At 36.4% G+C, this 22,624-nt stretch overlaps 1 protein-coding gene across 3 annotated transcripts in view; it reads right to left on the reverse strand.

Annotated features, from left to right (window-relative positions):
* AGPS (alkylglycerone phosphate synthase) overlaps window positions 1-22,624 on the reverse strand; it is a 127,187-nt gene that overhangs the window by 88,105 nt on the left and 16,458 nt on the right. For all 3 annotated transcript variants that reach the window (XM_055572121.1, XM_055572123.1, XM_055572122.1), the window contains exon 2: window positions 6,471-6,560. In XM_055572121.1, the coding sequence (XP_055428096.1) occupies window positions 6,471-6,560 (90 nt within the window). The remainder of the gene's footprint in view (window positions 1-6,470; window positions 6,561-22,624) is intronic.

The following is a 22,624-nucleotide window of genomic DNA, read 5'->3' on the forward strand; positions in this document are numbered from 1 at the left end:
GACATGAGTTTGAGCGAACTCCGGAGTTGGTGATGGACAGGGAGACCTGGCGTGTTGCAATTCATGGGGTCGCAAAGAGTCGGACACAACTGAGCGACTGAACTGAACTGAAAGAAAAATGACATACTACACATAATGTAATAACAAAGTTATGACTGACTTCTCATCAGAAAGTCCAGAAAACTACTGAACAACACTTTTCAAGTGCTGAAAGGAAAAGAATGCCAACTTAGAATTTTATATCTGGTAAAAGGTATCCTTCAAGAACAAAAGTAAAACAAAGAGCTCTTCAGATGAAAATGAAGAGAACTAAGAGCCAGCACACCTACACTACAAGAAATGCCAGAGGAACTTGGGCAGGCTGAAGGGCAGTGTAAGACTAAAGGTACTGTTCACAGTGGAGTAAGTGATGACTGAAAGAGTAAATATGTGAGCAAATATAACTGCCTATTCTTCTTGATTTCATTGATAGTACTATAAATCATATCATGATGTGACAACCATAAAAAGAACAGGGAATAGTAAATAAACCAGATTTGCAAGGTGCTTGTATTTTATATAAAGTGCTACAAAACATTTAAAACACACAAAAGAACTCTACAGAGCAGGAACAATATGGAAAAAAGTAGATCTGCTACTCAAATTTTGTTTCCTCTTATCTTATAACCCAAATTCTATTTAAATAAGTTTATATGAATCATGAACATTATTTCATATACACAAGAAGTTCTAAACTGTATATATATATGAGACTGATGCAGAAAACTCAAGTGCTTAGAGGGGGACCTTTTCACTTTTAGAAATATTTATCAGAGATGGCAAAATATTAAGTGCTAGAAATAAAGAGATAAATATCCACCATACAATCTCAGGGTTAGGGTTAGGTTTAGGGTTTAGTGGTTGGGGTTAGGATTAGGGTAGTAAAGAAAGTTGATATGCAAACAATAATAGTCCAATGTGTTATAAAGCAGTAATAAAATAACCCTCAGAACACACCAAAACAAACTTCAAAATGTTTATTTTAAAATGGTCAAATTTTCATTTTAGTAAACAAGTATTATCATGTGCCAGGTATTGTTCTAAGTTTGTTATGTATATTAACTTATGATAATGTTATGAAGTTGATATTACTCCATTTTGTAAAAAAAAAAAAAAAAAAAAGACATTAAGGCACAGAGACGTTACATAATTTAAGAGGCTCAGTTCAGTTCAGTTCAGTCGCTCAGTCATGTCTGACTTTTTGCGACCCCATGGACTGTAGCACGCCAGGCTTCCCTGTCCATCACCAACTCCTAGATCTTGCTAAAATTCATGTCCATCCAGTTGGTGATGCCATTCAACCTTCTCATCCTCTGTTTTCTCCTTCTCCTCCTGCCTTTAATCTTTCCCAGCATCAGGGTCTTTAAATGAATCAGTTCTTCACATCAGGTGGCTAAAGTATTGGAGTCTCAGCTTCAGCATCAGTCCTTCCTGTGAATATTCATGATTAATTCACTTTAGGATAGACTGGTTGAATCTCCTTACAGTCCAAGGGACTCTCAAGAGTCTTCCCCAACACCACAGTTCAAAAGCATCAGTTCTTCTGTGCTTAGCTTTCTTTATAGTCCAACTCTCACATCCATACATGACTATAGGAAAATCCATAGCTTTAACTACACGGATCTTTTTCAGCAAAGTAATGTCTCTGCTTTTTAATATGCTATCTAAGTTGGTCATAGCTTTTCTTCCAAGGAGCAGGCATCTTTTAATTTCATGGCTGCAGTCACCATCTGCAGTGATTTTAGAGACCAAGAGAATAAAGCCTGTCACTGTTTCTATTGTTTCCCCATCTATCTGCTATGAAGTGATGGGACCTGATGCCATGATCTTCGTTTTTTGGATGTTTAAAGTCAGCTTTTTCACTCTCCTCTTTCACCTTCATCAAGAGGCTATTTAGTACCTCTTCACTTTCTGCCATAAAGGTGGTGTCATCTGCATATCTGAAGTTATTAATATTTCTCCTGGCAATCTTGATTCCACTTGTGCTTCATCCAGACTGGCATTTCACATGACATACTCTGCATGTAAGTTAAATACACAAGGTGACAATATACAGCCTTGACAGACTCCTTTCTCAATTTGGAACCAGTCCATTGTTTCATGTCTGATTCTAACTGTTGCTTCTTGACCTTCATACAGGTTTCTCAGGAAGTGGGCAAGGTGATCTGGTATTCCCATTCTTTAAGAATTTTCCACAGTTTGTTATGATCCACACAGTCAAAGGCTTTAGTGTAATCAATGAAGCAGAAGTAGATGTTTTTCTAACTCTCTTGCTTTTTCTATGATCCAACAGATGTTTGCAACTTGATCTCTGGTTTCTCTGCCTTTTCTAAATACATTTTGAACATCCAGAAGTTCTCAGTTCACATATTGCTGAAGCCTAGCTTGGAGAATTTTGAGCATTACTCTGCTAGTATGTAAGATGAGTACAACTGTATGGTAGTTTGAACATCCTTTGGCATTGCCTTTCTTTGGGATTGGAATGAAAACTGACCTTTTCCAGTTCTGTGGCCACTGCTGAGTTTTCCAAATTTCCTGGCATACTGAGTGCAGCACTTCAGTGGGATCATCTTTTAGGATTTGAAACAGTTCAGCTGAAACACCATTACCTCCACTAGTTTTGTTCGTAGTCGTGTTTCTTAAAGTCCACTTGATTTCACACTCCAGGATATCTGGCTCTAGGTGAGTGATCACACCAACAAGGTTATCTGGGTCATTATCTTTTTGGTATAGTTCTTCTGGGTATTCTTGCTACCTCTTCTTAATATCTTCTGCTTCTGTTAGGTCTGTCCTTTATTGTGCCCATCTTTGCATGAAATATTCCCGTGGTATCTCTAATTCTCTTGAAGAGATCTCTAGTCTTCCCCATTCTATTATTTTCCTCTATTTCTTTGCACTGATCACGTGCAAAGGCTTTCTTATCTCTCTTTGCTATTCTTTGAAACTCTGCATTCAGAACAGATCTTTACCATGACTGATAATTGGTTTGAAAACTTTAAGAAATGATTTTTGTTGTAAAATATAAGGTGAGATCAATTTACCACCTTCTCTTAAGATCAAAGTAGACTATATTATAGAAGATACGGAACCAGAGCAAACTTTCAAGACCAATGAAATCATTCTATAATGGAAAGAAAACTCTGTGGACACAAATATCCAAGAAGGAAGTGCACATCAAGATTTAATGTGACTACAGTGGTTTGAGACTTCATAATTCTCTCTACCGTTTGACTTTCCCTCTGAGGCCTCTCACATGTGACCATTGAGCCCACAATCAACAGTGGCTTTTTTTTTTCCTTCTACTCAAAGTTAAAACTGACCAAAGTTATTGGCTTTTTACTCTGCTAGAACAAACTATCTTATGTTTACATACTGGTTTAAATTGTTATTTATGTGCAAATTGTCAAAATGTAAATCAAATATAAATGTTCACACTTTAGAAAAAAAAGATTTAATGTGACTAAAGACAAAGTAACTCTCACTCTGGGGCAGTGCACAGAAGCAGCAGAATATTAGTAGATGCAACCATCTATCTTGAGACCTAGAGTTCCACAACTGCTAACCAATTTTAAAACTTTTTATAATGAAATAAAACTTTAAAAATTATGCTACTGAAAATACAAACTGCAGGAAACCCAAACAAATTCTATTTAATCACTAACTTATGCTTTGAAAGCTCCAATTAATGTATAACCATTTTTAAAGTCAAAGAATAATGACATCTTTCAAATTTTTAGTTTATAGAAATCTATAGCATTAGCTCTGAAGTATTGCCTTCTGCTGCTTAAACTTAGGAGGACTCAATTCATCTGTATCTAGAAATAATAAGAATGGCAAGATTATAAATCTACAGGATTATAAACTGTCAAATTACAAATCTGTTCAGAAAATAGACTGTGTTCAGGAAAAATCTTCTTATTTTCCCCTGACATCTATGAAAGCTTATAATTGCTTCTAAATTAATGGCTGGGTTTGAAATGCCAAAGTTAACCTCCCCAAAATATATACAGACAACCAACCACATTTACTCATAAAATTTTCCTACTTTTTTAATGTTCTTTGGATCAGAAATAGAGGAACCCCTATAAATTTTCTTTGGGAGTCAGTTTCTGGCACCTATGGATTTCCCTTTCTTTTTTTCCAGCTCTGTTATCTTTCTTTCTTGTGGTATTTTATCCATGTTTTCTATGTGGTTATAGAAGGCAACCCTGGAGAAAGAAATGGCAACCCACTCCAGTACTCTTGCCTGGAAAATTCCATGGACGGAGAGTCTGGTAGACTACAGTCCATGTGGTCACAAAGAGTTGGATACGACTGAGCGACTTCACTTACTTACTTATAGAAGGCAAAGGGTCAGTCCACTACAATGCCAGAATAAAAGTCTTCACAAAGAATTTTTAAAACTGGCCTTACAATCTAATATTATTAATACAAATTGGTGAATTGATACTGTGGATACTCAACCTTTCCAGTCAGAAATTTCACTTTCTCTTTTAGGTAAATCACAACCTTCTTATGCTTCTGTCCTTTACCCCCACTCTGGAACAACAGGAACTTTAGTCATAGAGTATCTTTTTACAATATGACTAACTCTACTGTAGCAGTGCATAGAGTGTAGAAGGCTCCTGTAAAGTGATTCCAGAGACTTGAAAGAGAATAAGATCAATACAATGGATAGTATGATATCTTATCAGCACAGTATAACAGAAATAGCACAAGAATGAACCTTAAAAGCACTTCAGTTTTAATCACAATTTCCCACTGCACAGGTGACCTCAAGTAAGGTGTTTAACCTCCCTCATCCACAATCTCCTAATTATTTCTAAGAATACATCACTACCCACTTAGGGTTATTTTAAGATAACTCAATAGGAACTCAATAAATAATAGCTATTGTTATCTTAAAGAACATTTGTAAGTGTTTTCTAATTAAAAAAAATATTAACCATTATCCCTAGGAGACTAGACTAGAGAAAGCTATGATTCAATTCAATCCTGTTTATTATCCTGTCTGTGATAAAGTAATGGTGCACCAAAATGGGAATTGAGTATTATTCAGTTATTTGGTTTTAGTTATTAAATAATTTATGTAGCACATATTTAACCCTACAGCATTTAAATTCCATCTTCATGTTCACAGAATTACCCTTTGCATAGTGGGTAGCTCAGTGAGAAGCAAAGGTTACCTGTGCAGGCTCTGCCAGTCAGATGTACTCCTGTTTTCTTCCCTTCTCCCTCACTGGACTTGGACTCAGGAGGCAACAGTGCAAAAGAAATGAAGCCTTTATGGAATGCATTCTGGTTGGAAGGGCAGCAGCACTCTTCCAAAATCCAAAGTCAACAGAAGAATTCTCTAATTCTACTACAACCTGAACAAAACTTTCTCTCATGATGATTGAATTCCCTCTGCTTTGAATTTATGCTCTCCAAACAATATATAAATTACAAATTTTGCTTTCTACATATCTTAACATCAGAAAGGGCAATAACAAGTGTTCTACACCCCAAAAAAGAAATAATCTAATCATAAATGAATGCACCGGGGCTCTAATTTTTTTCTAATATCTTATGAGTGTTGCATATATGTCGGCCACATGTAATCTGATCCTTTCTGGAAAAACTGGCAAGTCAAGTGTCAGAACACCCAAAATAAAAGCCAGATCCTAAACCATGGGTATAAGGGTTCATCCAGTAAGGTATAAATAATTGTGACACTTTCTGTGATTAATCATTCACTTAACATACATACACTGCTAACATAAACCACTACAAAGCCACACTACTCCACAGAAAACAGTAGGTTTATGCTTTAAATGGTGCTGGGCACAAAGTGCCTATCTGCTCCTCACATAGAGCGAAGATGCTATGCCTTCAACACCCAAAGATAGAGAAATGAAGGTAATATCTGAGAAGAGAGGAAGTTGGTTTTTCTAAGTTGAAAAGATTCACTCCCCTCCCCCCAAAGATTTTGTAAAGCCATCTCTACATGACAAGTTTCTACTGTATTAGACATTATTCTACTGAAAATATAAACACTCGATCTTTAGATCCTGATTCAAAATACCTATAAAATGACACCTTTGAGACAATTAGAGAAAGGGAATGTGAAATGGATAACCAGATATTATAAAATCTCTGTTATATTGAGGAGTATGATAATAGTATTATATAATTGGTTTTACCAGGTCCTTTTAAGGGATATACATACAGATGTTTAGAAGGGACATGACAATGTCAGAATTTGTACACAAAAGAAAAAGAAAAGCATTTATTACAAAATATTAGTCACTTTTAAATCTAGGGAGAAGCCATTATATTATCTTCTCTACTTTTATGTATGTCTATTATTTAATGTTACATTTGTTATTTATGTTTAAAATTTTTCATAGAAATTTAAATAAAAGGAATAAAACAGAATAAACCAAAGTTACCTTTTCCCAGTCAACTCAATCTGTCCTTTCTTATTGAAGACGAACTTGGAATCATTATATCCCCATCCATTCCATTTCATAACTTCTTGCCTAATAAGCAGAAAAATATATGAGATCTATGCTAAACATCTCAAAACTGAACAGTGCATCACTGACTATTAACTTTCACAATCATTTAATAGAAGACCTTATTCTACTAATATTATGTTGCCTTAAATAACACAAATATATTAAAAATGTCTGTGCATGAATATTTCTAAATATAGAATCACTGATGGTCAGCACCTGCTTCCTAAAGAGCTACAGCCACTAAATTTAATGCATAAAAAGGAAAAAGGAAGAAAGAAGAATGGAAAAAAATTTTTAAGAGTACACATATGCTTCATTCTGTACATGTTATTGAGTTTGCATTATATAATGGCCTATATGTAATTTCCTGTTCAAATTTCACTTGAACAGGAAACAAATTTCTGCATAAATTAGAAAAATCACATTTATCAATCTTCTGTTAGAATAAAAAATACCGATTTACAAAGTCATTTTCATCAAAATCAATGACTCACCCATCCAATTTTACACATTACAAAAGAATTAGACAGGCCTGGACCCATGTAGGACACAATAAGCAACCACATTGAAGTACTGTATCAGCATTAATATATATTTTAGCATGGTACCGTAGTACACTTGGGTCACTGAAATAAACTAATGGTGAATCTTCTTATTGCAAATTCAGCGATGCAGTTTATGATGAAAATAGCTGAAGAAAACTCTTGTCTATGAATAAAGTTACTTGCTTCATTAAAATTTCAAAATACATCACAGGAAAAAAATCTATGTGTGGTGATGAATGTTAACTAGATTTATTATGGTGATAAATTCACAATATATACAAATACTGAAACACTATGCTGTATACTTAAAACCAGTATAATGTTACATGTCAGCTTTACTTCAATTTTTTTAAAATTTCAAAATAAACAAAGATGTACTATTAAAGAGCATCCTAATTGTCCATAATTCTCAAGGAAGAAAATGACAGCTGACAAGCAAATCTTTTATTATAATCATAATTCTTTTCCTGATTCAAAGGCTTTTCAAACAAGTAGAATGCTAACACAATACAACAACCAAATACAGTCATTAATAGTGTATGAAATTCCTATCTGTACATAAAATTAAGAAAAGAAGCTAGGAATATGATCTTTAAAATTATAACTGCTATCAATAAAAACTATAGTCACTATACAAAAACAAACTGTTCAAAAACATATGCTTTGTTTTCAAAAACATCTTAAACAGTATCAAATCCAGATATTAGATTTGCAGATATGCCTGTTATAAACTACCACTCAATATTTTCTTCTTATTTCACAATTCTACCCCACAGTAGAGACAGGTTTTGCAAGACAGCTCTTGGAAAAAAATCTCTACAGAAAGAACTACTGTCATATGACTAATACACACTCGTTTATACAATGTAAAAACAGATTAGGTAATCATTCACTTTGCCTTTTTTAATGATTGCATTCTCTTCACTTCTCTTCACTTTTATGAATATAACTTAGCTAGTATTTTTATATTTCCATAAGAGAATGTGGAGATTTTAGCTACATCTTTACTTAATATTTTATAATGTGTGCATAAATTTTTATATATGAAATGATTATTTTATTAGTGAATTTAAACATCTGCCAGGAAATCATGCTATAAAATAGTAGTTTGGTATTACACAAAATAAATGCAAAAAGAGCAATATAGTCATTTTGCCTTGATATTACAATCACTAGCCATGGGAAATTATTTCACTACAGATCATGGATTTGGCATGTTTACATAGCTTAACAATGAACATCATTTTCCTTAAAAATTATACTTAGAATTAAAAAAACTTATCCCCAGATGGCCTCAAAGTAAAAACTTAAATGTGATTACATGTGTTCACTCTTAACACTTCACAAGAAAAATTAATCGAGGTAAGCAGGAAATATCTGCTGCTGTATACTGAGAAATGAAGACATACTCAAGAGTCTGGAAATGAAATTCTCAGTTGGGTAATATCCTAAAGAACTTCCAAGCTTTCAACTATAGGCTAAGGTACCTTTTTCTCTTTTTTCATTTCAATCAGAAATTCTACCTATGATATAGGCGTACCATATTCATACCAATTTTTGGAGGCTTCCCAGAAGTTGAAATAAAGGCATTTGTAACGCATTTGTGCCAAAAAAAAAAAAAAAAAAAAATACAAGCCTATGTTGCTAAAATACTATATAATTAAAATCTATGTTAGCTCAAAACCAATCTTCTATTATTTTCAAAGTATCCCACATGTTAAATAAAAAGTAGGCAAATTTCCTAGGCTTCTGGTTTTAAACTTTTACACACATGTCCTTTCAAATGATTAATATTTCCTAAGACACTTACACACAACTATGATTACCTTAAACTTTAAAATAACTTCTTATGTAGAAGAATGTATTGAGAACACTGAAGGCCATTACAGTATTAACATTTTAAAAATTAAAGCAAAACTTTACATAGTCATAGAATTCAAAAACTACAAAGGTCCTTAGAAACTATCGAGTTCAACTGCCTATTTCTCAGATAAAGAAATGTGAGCCCCAAGGAACATACTCCAGGACAGACCACATCTTGGGTCACAAATCAAACTTTAGTAAATTTAAGAAAATTGAAATCATATCAAGCATCTTCTCTGACCACAACACTATGCAACTAGGTATCAAATACAAGAAAAAAACTGTAAGAAACACAAACACATGAAGATTAGACAACACATTTCTAAATAACCAACAGGTCCCTGAAGAGATCAAAAGGGAAATCAAAAAATTTCTAGAAACCAATGACAATGAAAACATGACAACTCAAAACCTATGGGATGCAGCAAAAGCAGTTCTAAGAAGGAGGTTTATAGCAATAAAATCCTACCTCAAGAAACAAGAAAAACATCGAATAAACAACCCAACTTTACACCTAAAACAACTGGAAAAAGAACAAAAAAACCCCCAAAATTTGTAGAAGGAAAGAAATTATAAAGATCTGAGCAGAAATAAATTAAAAAGAAATGAAAGAAACAATAGTAAAAATTAATAAAATTAAAGCTGGTTCTTTGAGGAGAGAAACAAAATTGACAAGCCTTTAGCCAGACTCATCAAGAAAAAAAGAGAGAAGAATCAAATCAACAAAATTAGAAATGAAAAAGGGGAGGTTACAATGGACAATGGAGAAATACAAAGGGTTATAAGAGACTATTATGAACAATATGGCAATAAAATGGATAACCTGGAAGAAATGGACAGAGTCTTAGAAAAGTTCAATCTTAGAAAAGTTGGAACTTGAACTTAGAAAAGTTCAAGACTGAACCAGGAAGAAACAGAAATTATGAACAACCCAATTACAAGCACTGAAATTGAAGCTGTGATCAAAAATCTCCCAAAAACCAAAAGCCCAAGACCAGATGAATTCACAGGAGAATTCTATCAAACACTTAGAGAGAGCTAAAAAACATCTATTTCTGATTTATTGACTATGCCAAAGCCTTTGACTGTGTGGATCACAATAAACTGGGAAATTCTGAAAGAGATGGGAATACCAGATCACCTGATCTGCCTCTTGAGAAACCTATATGCAGGTCAGGAAACAACAGTTAGAAGTGGACATGGAACAACAGACTGGTTCCAAATAGGAAAAGGAGTATGTCAAGGCTGTATATTGTCACCCTGCTTATTTAACTTCTATGCAGAGTACATCATGAGAAACGCTGGACTGGAAGAAGCACAAGCTGGAATCAAGATTGCAAGGAGAAATATCAATAACCTCAGATATGCAGATGACACCACCCTTATGGCAGAAAGTGAGGAGGAACTAAAAAGCCTCTTGATGAAAGTGAAAGCGGAGAGTGAAAAAGTTGGCTTAAAGCTCAACATTCAGAAAATGAAGATCATGGCATCTGGTCCCATCACTTCATGGGAAATAGATGGGGAAACAGTGGAAACAGTGGCTGACTTTATTTTTCGGGGCTCCAAAATCACTGCAGATGGTGATTGCAGCCATGAAATTAAAAGATGCTTACTCCTTGGAAGGAAAGTTATGACCAACCTAGATAGCATATTCAAAAGCAGAGACATCACTTTGCCAACAAAGGTCCGTCTAGTCAAGGCTATGGTTTTTCCAGTGGTCATATATGGATGTGAGAGTTGGACTGTGAAGAAAGCTGAGCGCTGAAGAATTGATGCTTTTGAACTGTGGTGTTGGAGAAGACTCTTGAGAGTCCCTTGGACTGCAAGATCCAACCAGTCCATTCTAAAGGAGACCAGTCCTGGGTGTTCATTCGAAGGACTGATGCTGAGGCTGAAACTCAAATATTTTGGTCACCTCATGCAAACAGCTGACTCATTGGAAAAGACCCTGATGATGGGAGGGACTAGGGGCAGGAGGAGAAGGGGACAACAGAGGATGACATGGCTGGATGGCATCACCAACTAGATGGACATGAGTTGTGGTAAATTCCAGGAGTTGTTGATGGACAGGGAGGCCTGGCTGTGCTGCGATTCATGGGGTCGCAAAGAGTCGGACACGAGTGAGCGACTGAACTGAACTCAATGCCTATCCTTCTAAAACTCTTTCAAAAAATTGCAGAGAAAGGAACACTTCCAAACTCATTCTACGAGGCCACCATCACCCTGATACCAAAACCAGACAAAGACAACACAAAAAAAGAAAACTACAGGCCAACATCACTGATGAACATACATGCAAAAATCCTCAACAAAATTTTAGCAAACAGAATTCAGCAACTCATCAGAAAGCTCATACACCATGATCAAGCTGGGTTTACTCCAGGAATGCAAAGATTCTTCAATATATGCAAATAAAGCAATATGATACACTATATTAACAAATTGAAAGATAAAAACTATATGATCATCTCACTAGATGCAGAAAAAGCCTTTGACAAAATTCAGCACCCATTTATGATTAAAATTCTTAAAAAAATGGGCATAGAAGGAACCTCTCAACATAGGAAAGGCCATATATGATAAGACTACAGCAAACATTATTCTCAATGGTGAAACACTGAAAGCATTCCCCCTAAGATCAGGAACAAGACAAGGGTGTCCACTTTCACCACTATTATTCAACATAGTTCTAGAAGTCCTAGCTACAGCAATCAGAGAAGAAAAAGAAATAAAAGGAATCCATGTCAGAAAAGAAGAAGTCAAGTTCTCACTGTTTGCAGATGACATGATACTGTACACAGAAAACCCTAAAGATAGTATCAGAAAATTACTAGAGCTAATCAGTGACTTTAGCAAAGTTGTGGGATACAAAATCAATATTCAGAAATCATTTGCATTTCTATATACTAACAATGAAAAATCAGGAAAAGAAATTAAGGAATCAATCCCATTCACCACTGCAACAAAAAGAATTAAATATCTAGGAATAAACTTACCTAAGGAGACAAAAGAACTGTACACAGAAAATTATAAGACACTAATGAAAGAAATCAAAGATGACATAAACAGATGGAGAGATATGCCATGTTCCTGGGTAGGAAGAATCAATATTGTGAAAATGACTACACTACCAAATGCAATCTACAGATTCAATGCAATCCCTATCAAATTACCAATAGCATATTTCAAAGAGCTAGAACAAAAAATTTCACAATTCATATGGAAACACAAAAGACCCCAAATAGCCAAAGCAGTCTTGAGAAAGAAGAATGGAGCTGGAGGAATCAAGCTGCCTGACTTCAGGTTATACTACAAAGCTACAGTCATCAAGACAGTATGGTACTGGCACAGAAACAGAAATATAGACCAATGGAACAAGATAGAAAGCTCAGAAATAAACCCATGCACCTCCGAGTACCTTATTTTTGACAAAGGAGGCAAGAATATACAATGAGGCAAAGACAGCCTCTTCAATAAATGATGCTGGGAAAACTGGACAGATACATTTAAAGGAATGAAATTAGAACACTTTCTAACACCAAACACAAAGATAAGCTCAAAATGGATTAAAGACCTAAATATAAGACCAGAAACTATAAAACTCTTAAGAGGAAAACACAGCCAGAACACTTGATGACATAAATCAAAGCAAGATCCTCAATGACCCACCTCCTAAAGTAACAGAAATAAAAACAAAAGTAAACAAGTGGGACCTGATTAAACTTAAAAGCTTTTGCACAGCAAAGGAAACTATAAGCAAGGTGAAAAGACAACCCTCAGAATGGGAGATAACAGCAAATGAACAACAGACGAAGGATTAATTTCCAAAATATACAAGCAGTTCATACAACTCAATGCCAGAAAAACAAACAACCCAATCAAAAAGTGGGAAAAAGACTTAGACTTTTTCCCAAAGACATACAGATGGCTAACAAACACAGGAAAAGATGCTCAAGATTGCTCATTATTAGAGAAATGCAAATCAAAACTACAATGGGTAATCACCTCACAACAGTCTGAACGGCCCTCCTTAAAAAATCTACAAACAATAAATGCTGGGAAGGGTGTGGAGGAAAGTGAACGCTCTTGCACTGTTGGTGGGAATGTAAATTGATACAGCCACTATGGAAGACGGTATGGAGACTCCTTTAAAAATTAGGAACAAAACCACCACTGCTGCTGCTGCTGCTAAGTCGCTTCAGTTGCATCCAACTCTGTGCGACCCCATAGACGGCAGCCCACCAGGCTCCCCCGTCCCTGGGATTCTCCAGGCAAGAACACTGGAGTGGGTTGCCATTTCCTTCTCCAATGCATGAAAGTGAAGGGAAGGTGAAGTTGCTCAGTTGTGTCCGACTCTAGCAACCCCATGGACTGCAGCCTACCAGGCTCCTCCATCCATGGGATTTTCTAAGCAAAAGTACTGGAGTGGGGCGCCATTGCCTTCTCTGAAAACCACCACATGACCCAGCAATCCCACTCCTAGGCATATACCCTGAGGAAACCAAAACTGAAAAAGACACATGTATCCCATTGTTCATTGTAGCTCTATTTACAACAGCTAGAACATGGAGGCAACCTAGATGCCCATCGACAGATGAATGGATAAAGAAGCTGTGGTGCATACACACAATGGAATACTACTCAGCCATAAAAAGGACTGCATTTGATTCTGTTCTGATGAGGTGGATTAACCTAGAACCTATTATACAGAGTAAAGAGAGTCAGAAAGAGAAAGATAAATATTATATTCTAATGCACATATACAGAATCTAGAAAAATGGTACTGAAGAATTTATTTACAGGGCAGCAATGGAGAAACAGATATATGGACATGGGGAGAGGGTGAGATATATGGAAAGAGTAACATAGAAACTTACATTACCATATGTAAAATAGATAAGCAACGGGAATTTGCTTAATGGCTTTGGAAACTCAAACAGGGGCTCTGCATCAATCTAGAGGGGTGGGATGGGGCAGGAGATGGGAGGGACATTTAAAGGGGAGGGAACAAATGTATGCCTCTGGCTGATTCATGTTGAGGTTTGACAGAAAACAACAAAATTCTGTAAAGCAATTATCCTTCAATAAAAAAATAAACTTAAAGATAATGCGTGCCCAGAGAAGAGCTCATGATTACACAGCTAAGTTAACTGTGAGCACCAGAAAGTGAACTCTCAGTCCTGTCATGCTTCCTCTTCAGGCCTGTAACATTTGAAAACTACTAAGTCATGCTCTCAAGTAACCAAAATGGTTTAAAGAACCTCTTCTTCATCACATTAACATTTTTCTAAATACTATTACATGTTAATATTATAGTCATTCTTCTGCATTTGACCTAAAGGAAAACATTTAAAAAATCAAGGAATCTGGTTGTATTAGTACACCCAACGACTTATAGTCTCTTTATCTGCTGGGATAATGAATTCTGCCATTCAGAATAATGACTCCAAAGCACTAAAAAACTGAAATGGAGAATGATCAAAGAATCTTCAACTTTCCATAAGATTCAAATAAAAGAATTCAATTCTCAACTAACCACAGAGATTAATTAATCAGACTGATCTGTCAGACTTGCCAATTTTTAGAGCTAACTACAAATTTAATGTCTTCAAAATATAAGACCTCCCTCTTTCTGCCAAGAAAAAAGAAAACCTGGATCAATTTTACTACACACACACACACACACACACACACACAAATCCAATGTTTTACACATTGATATATTGGACCATAGTGCTTCCCAGGTGGAGCAGTGGTAAAAAAATCTGCCTGCCAATGCAAGAGATGTCAGAGACACGGGTTTGATCCTTGGGTTGAGAAGATCCCCTGGAGAAGAAATGGCAACCCACTTCAATATTCTTGCCTGGAAAATTGCCTGGACAGAGAAGCCTGGTGGGCTACAATCCACGGGGTCACACACAATCAAAGATGACTGAGCACAAACACACAGATGTGACCACGGTATCAAACAGTGAAAAAGCACAGTATTCGCTGGCACAACAGAAGAAAAAGGAGACATTAAAATACCACCACATGCACACAAGGTGGCAGTGTTCTCCCATGCTGTACACTCTCAGTGGTCTGCGCTTCCTATTGCTGCTTTTGCAAAATTTTTAACTGAAACTTAGGGTTAGCATTTTCTTTGTCAAAACCATACAATTCCTTCTCAAAATGGGAAGTTTTCATTTTAAGTCTCTGTATAAACATAGATTAATAGTAACAGATTACTATTTCTCTATTAGTGATAAATTGAAAGAATCTTGATTATAAATGTATATTTCCTATCATTAGTATTTCTAATCATGATAGTTTTCATTGGAAAATATGCTTTGAGCTATTTTTATTACATGTAAGCAACAACAAAAAAAGTTCAGCTAGCTTGATAACTAAAAATATATACATATATATTTCCAATATAACTCCAATAGTCAAAATTCTAATACAAGATTCTTTACTGCTCAGTTCAGATAAAAACCAAAATTTTCCCTTTATTTTTTAACTTAAACAATGAGAAAAAGATCATATGATCTCACTTTTGAAAAATAAAAACTAAAGTATGAAACCTAAGCCCCAATGCTGAATTTCTAACTAACCAAGCTCAGGATCAGTTAAATTCAAATCAATTCCACATGTATTATAATATTAAGATATTAAAAATTTTTTTTAATCTTTCAAGGTTATTTTTATTCTAGTTAAAATCCTTACCTGGTAATGTGTTTAATTATTTTAAAACCCAAATAATCTAAAGAAAATCATGAAAGTGAAGTAAAAGATAAGTGTTGAGAAAGATACCAAGATTTAATAAATATTTCCCTGAAAAGATATGCTACCAAAAAAACCTATAAATGAAACATATTCCTACTAGCTTCTCTTTTTTTAATAAAAATCAGAAGTTATTTCATTCATGCAAGTTCAGTACATGATACAATTGGTTGATGAATATTCCTACTTTACACAGGATCTATATTCAGTGTAGGTAAAGATTATCTGTAACCTTTATTTTTTATTCCTAGTAGCTTTTATTTTAAAAAATTTGAAGCTGAGGTCCCATTAAAAATATGAAGGCCTAATGAGGGGAGAAATCTGCAGAACACCATTTACTTGTAAATTTAATTTAAAATGTATATAATTTACAACACATTTAAAATCATGTTAATATTTAGTCTACAAGTCCTACAAAATTATTTCTAAAAACTCAATAGCAAAACACCCATACAACTATTTACAATGCTTATTGTCTAGATCTAAGAGTGCAACTAATCCCCTTTCAAATGCTGCTGCTGCTAAGTCACTTCAGTCATGTCTGACTGTGAGACCCCATGGAGGGCAGCCCACCAGGCTCCTCTGTCCCTGGGACTCTCCAGGCAAGAATAATGGAGTGGGTTGCCATTTCCTTCTCCCCCCATTCAAATAATTAATCTAAGTAGCTTAGCTATATGGAAAAGAAAATGGCAACCCACTCCAGTATTCTTGCCTGAAGAATCCCATGGACAGAGGAGCCTGGTGGGCTGCCATCTATGGGGTCGCACAGAGTCAGACAGAGCTGAAGTGACTTAGCAGCAGCAGCTTAGCTGTAAGTGTAATAATTTATGTACTATAAAATGCAAGCCCCTTTACAAAAAAGAATTGTTAATTCACTAAGTCATATCGACTCTTTGTGACCCCACAGACTGTAGACCCCAAGCTCCTCTGTCCATGGGATTTCCCAGCCAAGAATACGGGAGTGGGTTGCCATTTCTTTCTCCAGGGGATCTACCTCACCCAGAGATCGAACCCAGGTCTTCTGCATTGGCAGGAGGATTCTTTACTGCTGAGCCACCAGGAAAAAAACACAAAAAAGAGCAGAAAAAATCAAATAGAAAACCTAGGTAACCACCACTTAATTTACAGTTACAAATCTCCCAGTTCTAAGACTGTTAAAAAAATTTAACTTAAAAATAAAAAGATAAATGCCATCAGGCTTTGAAAGCTTAATACTGTCAAATACCTGAATCACAAAGTATTTCCTCTTGCCCTGATATAAAACTCATTAACTCTTCTAACTATACTTCTATTTCCTACAGAGAAAAACTGGCCTACTGAAGTGGCCAGGAGGCTTGACAATTTTTTCATCGTGAGTTATCTACTGGCACTTCAACTTTTGGTCACTAGTGAAGGAAGTTAACACAAGTCAAACTATGTAAGTACCATTAATTCTGGGACCCTAAGAAGATCAGGTTTCTGAACAGGTCAACAAGGTAACCGTGCGTTCTCCTTGCAAAGCCTGGATATTATCATGCAACCCTTTGAACTTCAATATGAATTTCAATCTTCCTATAATATACCCTAAATTAAAACTCTACCTGCCATAATAAAAATCTGGCCCCTCCATGTAACGAGTCAGTTTTATAACTTTAGCCTGTGTGATAGTGTAAATGGGACTAAGATTTTGGACACAGGAAGTTGTCAGCAAGAACATGGAAAAGAGGAACCAGTAAGCATTACTGGTAAACCACTCCATAGAGCAATGGTGTGCTAACTTTTCATATGTAATGTCATTTTCATGGCTCAGCTATACAATTCCTGGGTATACTGTGGGGAGGAATTCACACATAGTTCCATCAGGAAACATGTGTGATATAGTCTCCAGAGTATTATTTGTAAGAATAGCTGGAGGCAACCACTGGCAAAATGAGTGAGTAGTAAGTAAATGCCCTGAAACATTGAGTTGGCCAGAAAGTCTGTTCAGTTTTTCCTGTAAGATACTAATGGAAAAACCTGAATGAACCTTTTGGCCAACCCAATACTATGCAGCAATCAGAAGCAGAGAGGTACACAGATACATTCAATATATACAGAAATACAAAGGTTTTTTTTTTAACAGAAGTGAATGCTAAAGGAGAAACAATATGATCTATAGCATAACACCATTTAGGCAAATTAAAAATACACACACTAAATAATGCTACATATTTTATAAAACATATATACACATATTTAAGAATATTCAAGAGTACCCGTGGGAAAGGGGAGATGGGATTAGAAATCAGAGACTGAGGAAATAAAAATAAGAGTCCTCACAATTGTTCATAGGCAAATGCCATGAACTAAAAAAGTGTGATTACCACAACTCTGAACCTGAAGCAAATACGTAGCTCAACCTTTTGAGTCTCAGTGCAGTTCTCTATGTTCCAAGAAAACAATCCTTTTTTTGACATACATACAGAAATTCCATGATGGTTCATTATAAAACTCATTGCTGGTTTACTTAGCAATCTCTACAAGTTGCTGTTTTCTTTTTAAATGACAGCATTCCATTACAAATGAGTCAGCATCAAATATACAGCAAATCACATACATATTTAATTTCCTACAGTCAACTTTTTATATAAAGTTTGCAAGACTCTGGTACTGTGTAAGCAACTTTTTAAGACCTGAATTCAAAGGCCAAAAGTTATGTCCCTAATGTCCAATTCCTATTAAACTTGATATAAATTAATGAATAGAGGAAAAAAAAATAAACAGTTGTGGGGGAAATCTTTAGAGGCACAAAAAGGCCTGGGGTAAATAAAGCAAGGCCAGTGTCACCCCTTGAGAGAACAACCTGGATTCATTACTCATTGCAATCTCCTTGGATATGTTTCCTTACCCCCACACCTGTCTTGTTCAGTTCAGTTCAGTCGCTCAGTTGTGTCCGACTCTTTGCAACCCCATGAAACGCAGCACGCCAGGCCTCCCTGTCCATCACCAACTCCCAGAGTGCAATCAAACTCACGTCCATCGAGTCAGTGATGCCATCCAGCCATCTCATCCTCTATCGTCCCCTTTTCCTCCCACCCCCAATCCCTCCCAGCATCATAGTCTTTTCCAATGAGTCAACTCTTCACATAAGGTGGCCAAAGTACTGGAGTTTCAGCTTTAGCATCATTCCTTCCAAAGAACACCCAGGACTGATCTCCTTTAGAATGGACTGGTTGGATCTTCTTGAGAAGACTCTCAAGAGTCTTCTCCAACACCACAGTTCAAAAGCATCAATTCTTCGGCGCTCAGCTTTCTTCACAGTCCAGCTCTCACATCCATACACGATCACAGGAAAAACCATAGCCTTGACTAGAGGGACCTTTGTTGGCAAAGTAATGTCTCTGCTTTTGAATATGCTATCTAGGTTGGTCATAACTTTCCTTCCAAGGAGTAAGCATCTTTTAATTTCATGGCTGCAATCACCATCTGCAGTGATTTTGGAGCCCAAAGAGATAAAGTCTGACACTGTTTCCACTGTTGCCCCATCTATTTCCCATGAGGTGATGGGACCAGATGCCATGATCTTAGTTTTCTAAATGTTGAGCTTTAAGGCAACTTTTTCACTGTCCTCCTTCACTTTCATCAAGAGGCTTTTTAGTTCCTCTTCACTTTCTGCCATAAGGGTGGTGTCATCTGCATATCTGAGGTTATTGATATTTCTCCTTGCAATCTTGATTCGAGCTTGTGCTTCTTCCAGCCCAGCGTTTCTCATGATGTACTCTGCATATAAGTTAAATAAGCAGGGTGACAATATACAGCCTTGAGTACTCCTTTTGTACCCTACCATATTCTACCAACTGGAAATTCATTATTGTTTGAATTGAATTGTTTCAATTTGTTTGAATTGTTTCAATTTGTTTGAATTCTTTCATTTCCATATTGAAAATGAAACAGAGACTCTCAGTCATTCATACCTATGGTAGTATAATTTCCAAGTATTTTGTGCTAGGGTGGAGGAGGGTCTGGCAACCCACTCCAGTACTCTTGCCTAGAGAATCCCACTAACAGAGGAGTCTGGTGGGGTACAGTCCGTAGGGCCCCAGAGTCAAGACACGATTAAAGCGACTTAGTAGCAGCAGCAGCAGCGCACACACACATACACGCCAACTTGCTATCTGCCCTTCTGAAGACCTGGAAAGGCACAATCATTCTACTGTTCACTCTCCATGTATCGGTCTGTGTAACTGAGGAAAACAGCCCAAATCTGTATCAGGAAATTGTCTCAGCAAAAGACAAAGAACAAAGATATACTTCCCTTGACTGTGTGTGCTCCCTGAACTATACTTCAAATTTGTTTTATCCACTGTCCACTTGTGATCTAATCAATGTGGCAATTTAGGTAATCAATTCCAGAATTACTCTACAATGAGCTAGGAAAATGTCACTTAACTTTCGTTGCTCTCTCCAGTTTGCTAGAAAATAGAAGAGGAACTTTATCACAAGCTTATTATACTGACCAACCTGTAAGGGACCAAAGGCCATTTATGCTACAGCCTTTCATTTTTGCAAAAACTATAAAACCAAACAAGACAGTATGAATGTCTCTAAAACTCTGTATGTCATTTTACCATGAAAACCAAGCCTCTGAGTTTCCTTTCTTCGCTGTCCTCCAGGGGACAACTCAATACCTTGACAAGACCTTCAAAAGGCCAAGACTGGAGTCCACATCTGCTTGATATACGTGGTATTCTAGCTGTAAAAAGTGTTTTTGTTTTTTTTTTTAAACTTAAAATAGTAACAATAATAAGCAGCAGCCCCTTCTACTTTAAATGACAAGTAGTTGGGATTGTTATCTTTGCTTCTGGCAAACCCACAGAAAAAAATGAACACCACAAAGTTTAGGGGAGAGAAAAGGAAATACTAAAATCTGGACCCAATCACAACCATAGAGGTTCTCAAACTTCTTGGGAGTATAAATATTACCTTAGGTGTTCATTTTAAAATCAGAGTCCTGACATGGAGAAAAGGGAACCCTCATGCAGTGTTGGTAGGAATATAAATGGTGTGGCCATTATGGAAAACAGTGTGGAAGTTCCTCAAAAAAAATAAAAATAGAATTACCATATGCTCCTGAAATTCTACTCCTAAGTATTTATCCAAAGAAAATAAAAACTAATTTGAAAAAAGATGTTTCACTGCATTATTGTTTACAATAATGTATGTTCACTGCATTATTATTTATAATAGCCAAAATTGTAGCCAACACCTACAGAGACGTGACTGACATACATATAATGGAATATAATTCAGCCACAAAATAGAATGAAATCTTGCTATCTGCAGCAACATGCACGGACCTAGAGGGTATTATCTTAAGTGAAATAAGTCAGAGAAAGACAAATACTGTATGATTTCACTTATATGTGGGAATCTAAAAGACAAATGAACAAAGTCACAGCAACAGAGTCATGGGTACAGAGAACAAACAGGTGGTTGTCAGAGGGGAGATGGATGGAGGGATGAGAAACAGGTGAGGGAGATTAAGAGGTACAAACTTCTAGTTACAAAATAAATGAGTCACAGGTATGAAATGTACAGTATGGGGAATATAGCCAGTAATAATACAGATGATTTAAAACCAAGTTGCTCTCACCCAAACTATCAAAATCAGAAGGGACTGGAATTGAAGGAAAGGAGCAAAAAAGAAAAACCTTTAACTCACTCCATTATAGGAGAGGATCGACCTGAGGAGAGTTTTGTAACAAAATAGGGCAGCAAGAGGACAAAGTGGGGGCACTCCCTCTGTGGAAGACAGGAGAAGGGAGAACAGCAAACGGAGATTTGGTTATAGGACAGAGGAGGTGGACACATCTATATCCAAGTTTTATAATGGGTTATGCTGGAAGGGGGAATGAAAGCTATACAGAGACAATATTTACTGATCCAAATTCTGCAAAGTTGATCTCTTATGGAAATTTTCCTAGTTAATACATATTAAAAGGGTTACAAAGCATAAAAATTAAGACAATGATTTATCAGATAATTTGTCTTCAGGATAATAATACCTTTGTTCACATTCCAATATATTCCAAGGCCACATACCAAGTAGAAGCAGCAGTGAGCCATGACTCCTAAGAGCAATGGAAAAGAGCTGCGAAGTGAGAAGAGCTCAAGGGTGACCAACATGTGCATGACCCTGACCAGCAGCTTCCCATGTAGCCTGAGAAACTGCTGATGCTCTCTACTCTTCGGCTTCTTCCTTTCCTCTCTAATGTATCAGTCAGTTCCATCATTCAGTAGCGTCCTACTCTTTGTGACCCCCACGGAATGCAGCATGCCAGGCTTCCCTGTCCATCACCAATTCCCAGAGCTTACTCAAACTCATGTCCATCGAGTTGGTGATGCCATCCAATCTTCTCATCCTCTATCGTCCCCTTCTTTTCCTGCCTCAATCTTTCCTACCACCAGGGTCTTTTCCCATAAGTCAGTTCTTCGCATCAGGTGGCCAAAGTATTGGAGTTTCAGCTTCAGCATCAATCCTTCCAATGAATATTCAGAACTGATTTCCTTTAGGATGGACTGGTTGGATCTCCTTGCAGTCTCCAAGGGACTCTCAAGAGTCTTCTCCAACATCACAGTTCAAAAGCATCAATTCTTTGGCACTCAGCTTTCTTTATGATCCAACTCTCACATCCATACATGACTACTGGAAAAACCATAGCTTTGACTAGACGGAACTTGGTCAGCAAAGTAATGTCTCTGCTTTTTATATGCTGTCTAGGCTGGCCATTGCTTTTCTTCCAAGGAGCAGTCATCTTTTAATTTCATGGCTGCTGTCACCATCTGCAGTAATTTTGGAGCCCAGCAAAATAAAGTGTCACTGTTTCCACCTTTAATGCATAAAGTGACATTTATTAGAAATCTGTTTTTGCTATTAAAATGCCATGGTCTCCACTG

Source organism: Bubalus kerabau, chromosome 3, assembly GCF_029407905.1.
Source record: "Bubalus kerabau isolate K-KA32 ecotype Philippines breed swamp buffalo chromosome 3, PCC_UOA_SB_1v2, whole genome shotgun sequence".
In the NCBI taxonomy this organism is placed as follows: Eukaryota; Metazoa; Chordata; class Mammalia; order Artiodactyla; family Bovidae; genus Bubalus; species Bubalus kerabau.